At 36.1% G+C, this 14629-nt stretch overlaps 1 protein-coding gene across 1 annotated transcript in view; it reads left to right on the top strand.

The window, feature by feature from the left end:
* The window catches only part of VEPH1 (ventricular zone expressed PH domain containing 1), a 301496-nt gene that overhangs the window by 47507 nt on the left and 239360 nt on the right, over positions 1–14629 (top strand). Inside the window, 1 exon segment of the mRNA XM_066254910.1 lies at positions 1803–1977. Coding sequence (XP_066111007.1) covers positions 1803–1977 — 175 coding nt within the window.

Below are 14629 nucleotides of genomic sequence, written 5' to 3'. Positions count from 1 at the left end.
CTTCATTCTCAATACTATTTTTGGATCCATCAGAAAACAGAATCTCTTTCACAGAGCCTTTTAATGGCTACTTAATTATAATTGGATAACTTGTCCATATCTGAACCCATCATTTGGACCAAGGCAATGTGATTCTCTTATCAATGTCTGAGTCATTTGACCACCTTGGAGTCAAGGGCAGAAATGTCTTTGTGAGAAATACCTAAGATGATGTCTATCAAAGTTGGAATCTACTGAGGAGTGCGTAACAACTCACCTGCCCAATCAACTAGCTTAGAAAATGAATGGCCCTGGAGCGTCAGGCTCACACTGGGCCAATGAGGTCAGTGGATGATACCAGAGAGAGGGAGGGGAACAAGTGGGATTCCCACTTCCTTCTCCTTTTCCTTCATATTATGTTCCCAATGACAACTATAACAATAGATTTACATGTTTTTCATTAGTTATTTGATTTGACATATGTTTACTAAAGTTTACTAAATGTCTATCATAAACTCAGAATTGTGGGAGGTATTTGAAGAGATAATTCAGAGTAGAAAGATATACAGTAAACACTTTTCATGTAGACAGTTAGAAAAGCAACCACTTTTTATTTGTAATATAATATGAAGTCAGTTCCCAAACACATTGTGCACTGTGCAAGCTTTACTTTATATTCATTCTAAGAGGTTGGTCAAAAAGGTTGATGGCAGTAAAGACATATTGTTCACTTTTAAGAAAAAAAAAATGTGTTTTTCAAATATTATTCCCAAATTAGGTAATTAAATGCTGATAACATTTTTTGATATATAAGATATTGCTGTTCAGTCACAAAATAAATCAAGAAGAGAATTATTTTAGGATCTAAAATTCTTTTCCTTTCTAGTCTTACATTCATTTATTTTTTCTTCTGAATCTCAATAGCTGAAATTTTAGTTTTTAAGATATAGTCAGAAAGCAGTTTCTTCAACATTCCCTGGGTTGTTTTCTTAAGTATAAATCTAATGTTATTCTTCTCATCAGTGACTCCTGATTGCCCTATCAATTCCAAATTCCTTAGCATGCCATGCCAGCCTTTCATGATTATATCCCTGTTTACCTCTGCAGTCCCCTCTCCCATCTCCCCACTCCAGTTCTCTACACGTACCACACTCCAGCCACACTGAATGACATATAGTCTCTTTCACCTCTGTGCCTACAAATGTGCTTTTCCTTCTGTTCATTCTTTTGTTTGCCATCACCCAGTCATCTCTATTCACCCACCAGGTATCAGCTGAGACAACATCTCCTGCCAGACTGGACCAGGTACTCTGTCTCTGCTTTATGCATACCCTGCGCTTTGCCTGTCATGCCTTCATTAGCCTATGCTCTTTTTGTGTGTGACAGAGACAGAGGGATAGAAAGAGAGAGGGACAGACAGGCAGGAAGGGAGAGAGATGAGAAGTATCAATTCTTCGTTGTGGCTCCTTAGTTGTTCATTGATTGCTTTCTCATATATACCTTGACTGGGGGCGGGGGGCTATAGCAGACTTGAGTGACCCTTTGCTTAAGCCAGTGACCTTGGGGTTTTGAACCTGAGTCCTCTGTGTCCCAGTCTGATGCTCTATCCACTGTGCAACCACCTGTCAGGCAGCCTATGCTCTTAATTGCTTAAGATTCCCCTTAATAAGAACAAGAATTTCCAAAGACAATGAAAACAGGGTAGGACTTGTGTTTTCATGGCTTCACTTTGAAAGCTTACCTCAAAAAATATTTTTAGATGAATAAATAAATGAAAAAATAATGAGCCACTTACTATTTGTTTTTTTGTTGCATTTCCTCAGAATTACAACCAGCCCCCTATGATGGCATTAGCCATCCCCATTGCAGTGAAATTCCTCCACAGAGGCAACAAGGAACTGTGCAGGAATATGTCCAACTACCTGTCCCTGGCCGCAATCACCCAGGCAAATCTTCTGGCTGAACACACAGAGGTCATAGTGAAGAGCATACTCCAAGGTACAGTGTGACGGCTGAGCTTGGGCACATGTTTTAGGGGTTAAAGTATTTTCATGATACAGTTACAATTTGTGGAAAATGAGACCTAAAATATTGAGAAATACCTTAAATTCTCTGCTTTACAACTAACTAGTTGACTTATGAACTTGGTTAGGGTTACTTGGGCTGAGTCTCTGGCTCTTTACTGGACAGATGAATTATTTGGATTCATTAGCTAAGTTGTAAGCTGCTCTGCAACTCTACATACCTCAGTTTGGAGAACTGTGTCTTCCATGCTTTGGGTCACTTTGTCCATATATCAACTTTATTAACCTTGTCTGTCTGTCTGTACCAAGTGAAACATATCTTGCTACTCTCTATGGCAGATGGAAAACTTCTTTCGGTTTCCAAAAGCAAGAAATGTTAGATAAAATACACCAGACAACGTGTAAAGATTTCTTTTTCTTAAAATTTTTATTTATTTTAGTGAGAGGAGGGGAGGCAGAGACAGACTCCCGCACGTGCTCCAATCGGGATCCACCCAGAAAGCCCAATAGGGGGTGATGCTCTGCCCATATGGAACTCTTGCTCCATTGCAACCAGAGCCATTTTTTAGCACCTGAGGTGAAGCCGTAGAGCCATCCTCAGTGCCCGGGGCCAAATTGCTCTAATGGAGCCATGGCTATAGGAGAGGAGGAGAAGAGAGAGAGAGAAGCAAGAGGGGTAAGGGTGGAAAATCAGATGGGCACTTCTCCTGTGTGCCTTGACTGGAAATCAAACCTGGGACTTCCACACACTGAGCCAATTGGCCAAGGCCTAAATATTTTTTAAATATGAACATGATTGGGGACTGATTTGTAATTGCATTAAACACTATCATAAAAAATCAATTCAGGACTTGACTTGTGGTGGTACAGTGGATAAAGCGTCAACCTGGAACCTTCTTAAGGTTGCCGGGTTTGAAGCCCCAGGCTTGCCTGGTCAAGGCACATATGGGAGTTGATGCTTTCTCTCTCTCTCTCTCTCTCTCTCTCTCTCTCTCTCTCTCTCCTCTCTATAAAATGACTAAATAAAATCTTAAAAAAAATAAAATCAGGACACCTCTCTTAACTGTTTTACATTTGGAAATGATGCTGTAACCTCCAGCCATCCAGCATGGTTAAATGTTTTATATTTGAATAAAAGAGATCAAGTTAGTCCACTCAAATTATTTTTTTGTGTTGTGTTTTTTCACTTGGTTTCAGGTCTATCAGAAACCATGTTTTTTAGATTTGGGATAAGAGAATAATATATGGTATTATTTGGTATTCACTGAAATGTCTGCGGTGCTCATTAATAAAATTATATGAGGTCCATGAGTATCTTGACTTACATTTTTCTGACACCCCCTCCCTACATGCTCAAGTTGAACATCAACCCATTGTAATGTGCTCCCAGACAGTATTTCTTAGCATTCACAAGGGAGTCTGGCATGTGCTCTCTTCTTGAGGTATCCAGGCTAGTCCATAAGCCCATGCTGCTATGCTTTTCATGCTTCCTGGTGTGTCATGCTGTGCTGGCATCACCTCCACCAGCCTGGGCCCAGCACACTCTGCAATGGCACCATCAAGACCCCAGAAACAGACTCCATTCTACACCACCCTGCCTGTCTGTCCTTTTGTGTTGTTCCACTGGGAGTTCAGGGGCCACTAGTCCTCCATCCACTAATTCCACGTGGCAGGATGAAGTAGAACACTTATCTTTCTCCTTGGTGTTACATTTTAGTGCAGAGGCCTGAGAACACGATTGCTTGGCTCTCAGTGCCAAGCAGTGTTACCACGTTTGTGGTCCATAGACAGTGCTATTTTTTTTTAAATAAATTTTTATTAATGGTAATGGGATGACATTAATGAATCAGGGTACATATATTCAAAGAAAACATGTCTAGGTTATTTTGTCATTAAATTATGTTGCATACCCCTCGCCCAAAGTCAGATTGTCCTCCGCCACCCTCTATCTAGTTCTCTGTGCCCCTCCCCCTCCCCCTAACTCTCTCCCTCCCTCCCTCCCATGTCCTCCCTCCCCCCACCCCTGGTAACCACCACACTCTTGTCCATGTCTCTTAGTCTCATTTTTATGTTCCACCAATGTATGGAATCATGTAGTTCTTGTTTTTTTCTGATTTACTTATTTCACTCCGAATAATGTTATCAAGATCCCACCATTTTGCTGTAAATGATCTGATGTCATCATTTCTTATGGCTGAGTAGTATTCTATTTTATCTAAAACTCTCTTCTCTCAGCTCCACTATTGACCCAGGGGTAGGGCTAGCAAGAAATTTGTCCTCCAGTTCTCAAATGGCTTGCCAAGGACCAAGGTTGTGTTTATGTACGAAACATTCCCAAGAAGAGTTTGTACTCCCACCCCTCCCCCAGACATCTGACCAGCCGCCCCACTGGTCTGCCAGATGCCTATATGTGTCTGAACCACAGCCATGACAGTGGAAGTTTATCTCTCTCCCTGTGCTCCCCTCTGAAGATTTGTCATTGATATTATTAGTCCGTATCATTCTCTTTGGCTACAGGGTTGAATTGTTAATTTTACTTTACACACATTAAATTTGCTAAAAGCTCAGAAAAACAATTATGTTTTTTTCACTACTTTGGCTACATATTTAGAACAGATTTTGTAAGAATTACAAACACTTACACACACTACATGGTTTAATTCCATGATAGACTCGTAAGTTACTGATATGGGAAAAAAAATAGAATTGCCTCTTTGTAGCTGCCAAGAACTTAGGTCATGTATTTGGTTGTTGTTTCTTTCCTTTTTATTTTTATTTTTTTTGAAATGCACTTTCAATGACAGAGAGATCTTTTGAAATGCAAAATACACATTCTTAATTCACTGTTAGCATTTGAAATAAACAAATGATTTGGTATATTTCATCTGGCACAACAAAAATTATTATAATATCAATGATAATTTGACCTAAAAGGTTGGGGTACATACTTCAGGGTTTAGATTTTTTAGGACAGATATGTCTGTAGAACTCCAGTTACTTACATGAGCACATCAAACTTCGATCTTCAAAGCCAAAGAGATCTGTTGTCTCTGAGTAGTAAATTTTCTGCTCTAAAAATCTTTCTCGTATACCATATTTTCCCATGTATAGGATGCTTCCATGTATAAGATGCATGTTAATCTAGGGGCCGGAAATTTGAAAAAAAATGTATTACATAAAGTTTGTTATTGAACTCAAGTTTTATTCATCATAAAATTCATACAACTCCTCATCACTGTCAAAACTCCCATCTATAAGCTTGTCCTTATCTGTGTCTGATGACGAATCACTGTCTTCATATATTGCTTTGTCCTCAGTTCCATCTACGGCATTTGAAATGCCACAACCACTGTATAAGATGCACCTGGTATTCAGATCTCAAATTTTTCGGAAAATGGTGCATCTTATACATGGGGAAATACATTATATACTCTGCCAAACAGCCTTAGGAAAGATCAAAAATACTTATTTATTTATTTTTTACTTAACAGTTTTCTTTCTTTTAGAACTTCTTTCTTGACTTATATTATCTGAATCCTCATTCTCCCATTTTTCTACTTCTACAGAAAGGGTTAAAGTTTACAGTTGCTTGATTTGACCTAAGTTTTTAGAAGATTAGAATTATAAAGGTGTAGAATCTTAGGTTCGGACTTTAAATATGATCTAGCTCAGTTACCCAGGCAATGCTTGAATCCCTGTCAAGTGGTCATCCATTCAATGATAATGATAATAGTTTTAATAACCGTAATAACTATAATGACTAAAATTTATTTTATGCTCTCTTTTACCCAAATACTTAAGTACTTTATATGATTATAATATTTAATTCTCACAATAATTTCATAACAGAAATTCTATTATTATCTCATTTTACCAATTAGTAGTATTTTAAGTAACAGAGACACCAGCTACAAATGCCTTAATAATGATGATGACAATGACAAGGATGATGGTGAAAAAGATGAGAGAGACAGAGGAGGGGGCAGTGGGAAGAGGAGAGGGAAAAATAGAGAAGGAGTAGAAAGAGAAAGAGAAACTCCTCACTGGAACTCATGACTACAAAGGGCATGAGTTTATTGGACTATCCATATGGCTTGATTCAGGCGTCAGTGGTGGTCCCAAAAGTCATTACTTAGCTCTGCTTCCTGGTTTCACTCTCATGCTCCATACTATGGGACTCTGCAGTTTCCAGCCCACATTATCATTAATACCAATTGAGAAAAAGAAACTTCATATCTAGTCTCATTGTGTCTAACCTGACATGAGTCACATGCACATTTACAGTTTTATGTAAATGTTTGCCTGTATTATTTTTCACTTACTTCTTAAGAGATTCAGCCTGTTGTTTTGACATGTCAAGATATTTAATAATAACTCTTTCATCTCAATGTATCTGTAGTTCTTCCAAGGTTCTTGTCATTTGTAAATTTTATGAAAAAAACCCACTCTACCTTCATTTTAAAACACTAATTTAAAAAAGTAGACCAAATAGAGACAGGCAAGGCTTGAGGTATACGAGTGGTGACTTACACTGGGCTGATAGTATTCTATTGATCATATATTTTTTTCAATTGTATTATACATAGTTGTCCCTGATTCCAAATTAAATGTCATCTTTATACTTGTAAGTCAACCATGAGAGACTTTGTCAAATGAGCACATGTATTTATCCCTGAAGGTAAATATTTCAATAGTTGTAAGCCATTTTTCGCCACTTCTCATTATGAATTACTATGTTTAAGTAATAGTGTTTACTTTTACATTAAATATAAACACAAATTTATTTTATTCATTTTCATTAAACCTCATTTGTCTGTTCTGTGTTTTCTGAACCCTCCCTGTAAGGAGGAGATTGAGCCAGGATCTTCCTTTTGGGGAAAAGATGAAAGGCATCAGCAAAGTCTTTCTTGATTTATACTTGAGATCTAAGGAGATAGAAACCTGAATGTCCCTGTATCAAATAAGACAAACAAATATGTATTTTAAAATCAACATATCAAATAAAAGCACAAACAAAAACTGTCCCATTTAGTTTTATAAGCAAATTAGAATGGATATACAAGGAATAATTACAACCTTACCTAAACTTTTTTAGATAATTAAATAGAAGTACATCTTTCAACTAATTCTGTAAGGCTAGTATAGCCATAATATCACCAGACAAGAATAATATAAAAAAGAAGACATAAGCCTATCTCAATTATAAACATAAATACACAGATCACAAATAAAATTTTTTAGGAAAATGACTCCAGCAATGTTAAAAGAAAAAAAATATATAGTATAGGCCCTGGCTGGTTGACTCAGCAGTAGAGCGTCAGCCTGGTGTGTGGAAGTCCCGGGTTTGATTCTGAGCCAGGGCACACAGGAAAAGCGCCTATCTGCTTCTCCACTCTTCCCCCTCTCCTTTCTCTTTGTCTCCTCTCTCCTCCTCCTGCAGCCAAGGCTTCATTGGATCAAACTTGGCCTGGGCACTGAAGATGGCTCCATGGCCTCCACCTCAGGTGCTAAAATAGTTCCGGTTGCAACAGAGCAATGGCCCAGATGGGCAGGGCATGCCGGGTGGATCCCAATCAGGTGCATGAGGAAGTCTGGCTCTCTGCCTCTCCACTTCTCACTTCAGAAAAATAAAAAATAAAAAAAACAGTATACGTTTGCAGAGTGCTTTCTCTGTACCAGAATCTGGTATTTTAATTTCTATAATTCTCCCAGTATCCTATGAAGGAAAACCTATTAGTATCCTCATTTTATAAAATTTATAATGACTAAGTTGAATTTACTCCAGAAATGCAAAGATGGTTGGATATTCAAAATATAGTATAATTCTCACAGTAAAAGACTAAAGGGAAAAAGGTCATGGGGTCAGTAAGCATTTTATATAATTCAGTACTCATAGGCATTCATAAAAAAATTACAAACTAGGAACTTTTTTAAAACTTTTAAAAATGATTAGAAGTGTGTATATATATATTTTTTTCAGTGTGTGTGTGTGTGTGTGTATACACTTCTGTTTCATCACTATATATATGAAACATTAGAAGCACTCCTTTAAAGTCAAGAAAGAGACAAGAATGGCACTAAATATAGTTCTATTTACTATGACACTATATCACTGTGTTTTCCAATGTGGGGCCCACTCCCCACAGGGGAGCAATTCCATAGTTAAGGGGGGCAATTTGAAAATGCACTGACACGACTTTAACTCTTTCACCCCGGGCCATTTAAATGCAATGCTAGATATTGGTGCCAAATTTAACAAAAAATGCAATTCTTAAATAATTGTGGTAAATAATAATTAAGTATAATTTTGTTTGATGAGACCAAAATATCAACTCCTTGATTGGCGTCGTCAAGTAAACTTCGTCCTGGGTTCACCGCGGAGCGTGCTATCTACCGCGGGGAACCCCGGACGTTTTAAAAACTCGCTAAACAACGCAGTTATTCTCACCTAATTGGCCCATCGCAACTTCTGTAGTGTTTCACATCATTCAGTTGCTGTTAATTTGAAATAAGTGTCAGTCAAAACTGTTGTAAAAAGCTCGTTGATTTAATAAATATACATATATATATTATATAGATATAATTGGTAAGTATTTGATTTTATTTTTATCAATATTAAACTCCTTATTAAGTACTTCTTGCATCAGGGCTAGAAAGCACTAATATTTTATAAATATTATTGGGGCTATAATAGTGCATGCATGACAATTTTAATTTTAGAAGCATAACTTTCCAGAAAATTTTGTCAAGTGGAAAAAATATAGATACCTTTTGATTTGCGGTGGTAGTGTAGTAAATGTGTTATATACATTTAAATAAATATGAATTTTTAGTATACGTTTACTCTATGTCACATTGAATATATTTTAACACATATTTTAATATTAGTTTTTAATTGATCTTATTTTTATAATAGCCTATAGTAAAATGAGTGGTGCAAGCAAGAAAAAAACTTGTCAATATTCGGAGTAATATTTAAAATTTGGGTTCATACCCGCTGTTCACAATGAGCGGATTCCTTTTTGTCTTTTATGCCAGCAATGCTTGACCAACGAATCAATGAAACGAAGTTGTCTTGAGGCGCATTTGAAGGCGAAACAAAGTGCTCATATTAATTCAGATTTGAGTTACTTTAAAACTTTAAAGAAAATTTTTGAAAAAAGAACAACATTAAAGTCTGTATTTACTGCTCATACTTCAACTAATAATCGTGTTCTTGAGGCTAGTTATCAAATTTCTTTATTCATCACTAAAACTGGAGAAAATCACACTATAGGAGAGAATTTAATAAAACCGTCAATATCAGCATTTCTTAAAACGGTTCTTGAAAAAGATGACAAAGATGTAAAAGCTATGCCACTCAGTGACAATTCTGTTAGCAGAAGAATAGACGAAATGAGTGAGGATATTGAAAAACAACTTATTGAAAAGCTGAAAGCAAGAAAATTCTCCTTGCAAATGGATGAATCAACTTTGAGAGACAGTGAGGCAGTATTGATAACTTACGTAAGATATATTGATAAAGGACATTTTACTGAAGAAATGTTGTTCTGTAAAAGATTAGAAAGCACCACTACCTCCAAAGATATATATAATAAGCTAAAAAACTACTTAGATGTCAATGATATACCAATGAAAAATATAACATTTTGTGCTGCAGATGGTGCTCCCAATAGGATGGGCAAGAAAAATGGCTGCTTAAAATTGATGAAAGATGCGAATCCAGAAATGATTCTTGTGCATTGTGTTATTCATAGGGAAAACTTGGTAGCTAAAAACATCTCGCCTGTTCTGAATGAAGTATTACATACAGTAATAAAGTGTGTTAATGCTATTAAAGCTAGTGCCAAATGTGAGCGTCTTTTCAAGCTATTTTGTGAAGAACAAAATGAAGAACATGTGAGACTTTTACTTCATACTGAAGTAAGATGGCTATCTAAAGGAAACTGTTTGAAAAGATTTATGGAACTGTTTGATACTCTTAGTGATTTTTGAAGCGACAAACCTGAAATGAAGTATCTGTTAACAATAGATGGTAAAGCATTTGTGACTTATTTAGCCGATATCTTTGAAAAACTAAATATATTAAATAAGCAACTTCAAGGGACAAATAAATCTCTTGTCGATGCAAAAGCAAAGATATTTGGTTTCATTACCAATATTGAGTTATGTCAGAAACATATTAACAACAAAAACTTTAAACAGTTTCATTGGCTCCAAAAATGTGAAGTAACTGATACCGCTTTACTTGTTATTGTCAATCATTTGAATATTCTATCGGCTGATTTAAAAGAAAGATTTTCTGATTTAAAACAAATTGATATCCCAACATGGATGATGCAGCCAATGTTAGTGGATTTGTCTGATATATCAAATATGCAGTATCAAGAAGAACTCGCAGAATTGCAAAATGATGAGTCAGTTAAAGCTTTATTTAATATCAAAGGAGCGATGGCATGGCTTTGTGAGGAAACAGAAATCAAATACCCAAATTCAACCAAATGTGCAAGAAAACTATTGCTACCATTTCCATCTTCATTTTTAGCTGAATGTGGACTTAGTGCTGTAAATGATTTACTGGTAAAAAAAAGAAATCGGCTGGATATAACACAACGTGGAGACTTGAGACTAAAGCTAACCAGATTGGAACCTAATATAAAATCTCTGTGCAGCAAGCATCAAGGGCAAGGATCACACTAAATTAAAATAATAAATTAATATAGAAAAATCTGTATTAAAATTATTTGGAATTTAAATTTCTGTTTTTCATTATGTTTTGAAATTTTACTTACTGTGTTTTGTTAACAATTTCATAGTGATTTCTTCCTAGAACCTATCATTTATGTTTATTAAGTGAACAAATCAATTTTTTAATGTTAAAAATTATGTATGTTACATAGGGGGGACATAAAATTTTAGAAAGATTAAGGTGAGGCATGGCACAAAAAAGGTTGGGAAACACTGCTATATCATCTTCATATTAGAATCAGAAAAAAAATGACAACAATGATTATTCCTAAAAAATGTAGTTACTTATAGCAGAAAATCCAAAACCTTCTAGTCAATCCTTGGACATAGTAAGAGAAATTTCAGTAAAGTTGCTGAAAGTGAGATCAACTTATAGAAACCAATTGCTTTCTTATACACCAAAAACAACAAATTTTAAATATAATGTAAAGAATATTAAAGTAGTGCCTAATTTGTGGTGATGCAGTGGATAAAGCGTTGATCTAGAATGCTGAGGTCACTGGTGCGAAACCCCCAGGCTTGCCCAGTCAAGGCACATATGAGAAGTAACTGAAGTTGATGCTTCCCATACTTCCTTCCCTTTCTCTATTTCCCGCCTCTCTCTAAAAGTCAATAAATAAAATATTTAAAAACATATTAAAATAACAAAATAAAAGACACCCAGAGAAAAAAATGTGTGTGGCTTTTGAAAATAAAATAATAAATCTTAATTGAAAGTAAAGAAATTAAAGATAAGCAAATAAAGCAATAAACCATGTTCATGGATGGGAGAACTTGATGTAGCAAACATGTCAATTTTTTCTATATTAATCCATAAATGCATAAAATTTTAATAAAATTTCCACAAATATTTCCATAGAAGATGACAAACTGAGTGTAAAATCACAAGAAAGATACGCTGGAACAGGTAGCCAAAACAATGTTGCTAGAGAAGATGAGGAGGTTTGGGGAGGAGGATGAGGCAATAACTTCTAGATATCAAGACATTGTAAAATCATAGTACAGAAAGTCCTTGACTTATGATGATTTAATTTTGCCATAGCATGAATTTGGTACACATTTGGTAGAAACCAAACTTTGAATTTTGAACTCTGATCTTTTCCTGGACTAGCCGTGTGCAGTACGATACTCTGTTGATGCTGGGCAGTGGCAGCGAGCCACAGCTCTAAGTCAGCCCTCAGACAACAAGGGTAAACAACTGATACTCTACAACAGTGGTCCCCAATTGCCCTGGCCACAAACCAGTACCGGTCCATGGACCATTTGGTACTGGTCCACAGAGAAAGAATAAATAACGTACATTATTTCTGTTTTATTTATATTTAAGTCTGAATGATGTTTTATTTTTAAAAAATGACCAGATTCCCTCTGTCACGTCTAAGACATAACATCCGTCTAAGACTCACTCTTGACGCTTGTCTTGGTCACGTGATACATTTATCCGTCCCACCCTAAAGTCCGGTCCATGAAAATATTTTCTAACATTAAACCGGTCCGTGGCCCAAAAAAGGTTGGGGACCACTGCTCTACAGGATATTGTGTTGCCAGGAATTTGGGGATATTATATTTTGTGTTTTTACATCCCATCTGTGAAAGTCAATTACTATATTTCCCCATGTATAAGAAGCACTCTTTTTTGAAAAATTTAGCGTCTAAAACTTGGGTGCATCTTATACAGTAGTTGTGGTATTTCAAATACCAATAGATGGAACTGAGGACAAGGCAATATATGAAAACAATGATTCGTCATCAGACACACAGATGCGGACAAGCTAATAGATGGGAGTTTTGACAGTGATGAGGAGTTGTATGAATTTTATGATGAATAAAACTTGAGTTCATACATGATTCCATACATTGGTGGAACATAAAAACGAGACTAAGAGACATGGACAAGAGTGTGGTGGTTACCAGGGGTGGGGGAAGGGAGGACGCAGGAGGGAGGGACGGAGAGAGTTAGGGGGAGGGGGAGGGGCACAGAGAAAACTAGATAGAGGGTGACGGAGGACAATCTGACTCTGGGCGAGGGGTATGCAACATAATTTAATGACAAGATAACCTAGACATGTTTTCTTTGAATATATGTACCCTGAATTATTAATGTCATCCCATTAACATTAATAAAAATTTATAAAAATAAAAAAAAACTTGAGTTCAATAACTTTATTAATACATTTTTTTTAATTTGGGGCCCCAAATTAAGGTGCATCTTATACATGGAAGCATCTTATACATGGGGAAATATGGTACCCCTGAGATAAAATTCAGCATAATTGCCCAACCGTAGGCTAATGTAAGTGTTCTGATCACGCTTAAGTTAGGCTAGGCTAAGTTATGGTGTTCAGAAGGTTAGGTATATTAAATGTATTTTGTATTTATGATATTTTCAATTTACGATGAATTTATTAGGACATGGACCCTTTGTAAGTCAAAGAGCATCTGTGATTAAAATGGTGTGGTGCTGGTGAAAGAACAGATAAATAGCCCATGGAATAGCATAAAGAAGCAAGAAAAACATCTTTGCATATATGGAGATAGCAGGGGAGTCTTCATAATGAATACAGATAAACCATTCAGTAAATGGTTCTGGAACAACTGTCCATATCACAACATGCATAGGTTAATTTCATGTGGGATAAAGACTTAAATAAAAAAAAAAGCAAAGCTTTAAATCTCTCCTTTTGTAAAATGAAAAGTCTATTCATGATAAAAATCTCACAGCAAATTAGCAATGGAAGGAAACATTCTTGTTTTTTTATTTTACATTTTATTTATTTTTAGAGAGAGGATAGAAAGAGAGGAGAAGCAAGAAGCATCAAGTTGTAGTAGGTGCTTTCTATGTGTGCATTGACAGGGCAAGCCCAGGGTTTTGAACTGGCGACCTCAGTGTTCCATGTCGATGCTTTATTCCAGGGGTTGGAAACCTATGGCTCGCAAGCCAGATGTAGCTCTTTTGATGGCTGCATCTAGCTCACAGACAAATCTTTAATAAAAATAATAATAACATTAAAAATATAAAACATTCTCATGTATTACAATCCATTCATTTCCTACCACTCATGTTCATGATTGCGGGTAGCTGGAGCCAATCACAGCTGTCCTCCAGGACAACACCAAATTTTATTGGATAATGCCTAATGTACATGGGTCGTTGTACGGCTCTCACGGAATTACATTTTAAAATATGTGGCGTTCATGGCTCTCTCAGTCAAAAAGGTTCCCAACCCCTGCTTTATTCACTATGCAACCACAGATCAGGCTGAAGGAAACAGTCTAAAAAAATCTAATAAAGGATAGATATAAAAACTGTATAACTAAAATCTTTCCTAATGGTAAAATAGTAAATTTTTTCCCTTGGATTAAAAAAAATAAAGCAAGGATATCCTTTGGGTAATGAATTTGTTTTCTGCTCCAATTATATCAGAGGTAATTCCATATTTTGTAACATCAGAATCTTTTCAGAGAGGAATTCTCCACATTTGTTCTTTCCCTGTGAAGATGATCTATAGAATCTGTCCAGTGTTGGGATATAAAAGCATAACTAATGCTTATCTTTCACCCAGGAAGATGACAATATTATTAGAAATCACTAAAATTAGAGTCTCTCCAACTCTAAAGGGGTTATTTGAGGGCTTATAGAGAAACCCTTTCCAAATTTTGATTTCCAACTCTGTGATGCAGTGCACACCAGTAGTATCAAACTAATGCAGTGACGTCTCTTCCTTTGCATTTCTGAGTCAGTGGTCATGATAAAGAAATACTGTGTCTGTCTGTCAATGTGCCTTTTGCATGACCAGATGGCACAAGCCACAAGATGATCTTGAATGATTTGAAACTTAAGTAGAAAGTCTTTGGAAAGGAAATGCAATATTGTCTCA

Source organism: Saccopteryx bilineata, chromosome 2, assembly GCF_036850765.1.
Source record: "Saccopteryx bilineata isolate mSacBil1 chromosome 2, mSacBil1_pri_phased_curated, whole genome shotgun sequence".
In the NCBI taxonomy this organism is placed as follows: Eukaryota; Metazoa; Chordata; class Mammalia; order Chiroptera; family Emballonuridae; genus Saccopteryx; species Saccopteryx bilineata.
This window is presented reverse-complemented; position numbering and strand designations above follow the sequence as displayed.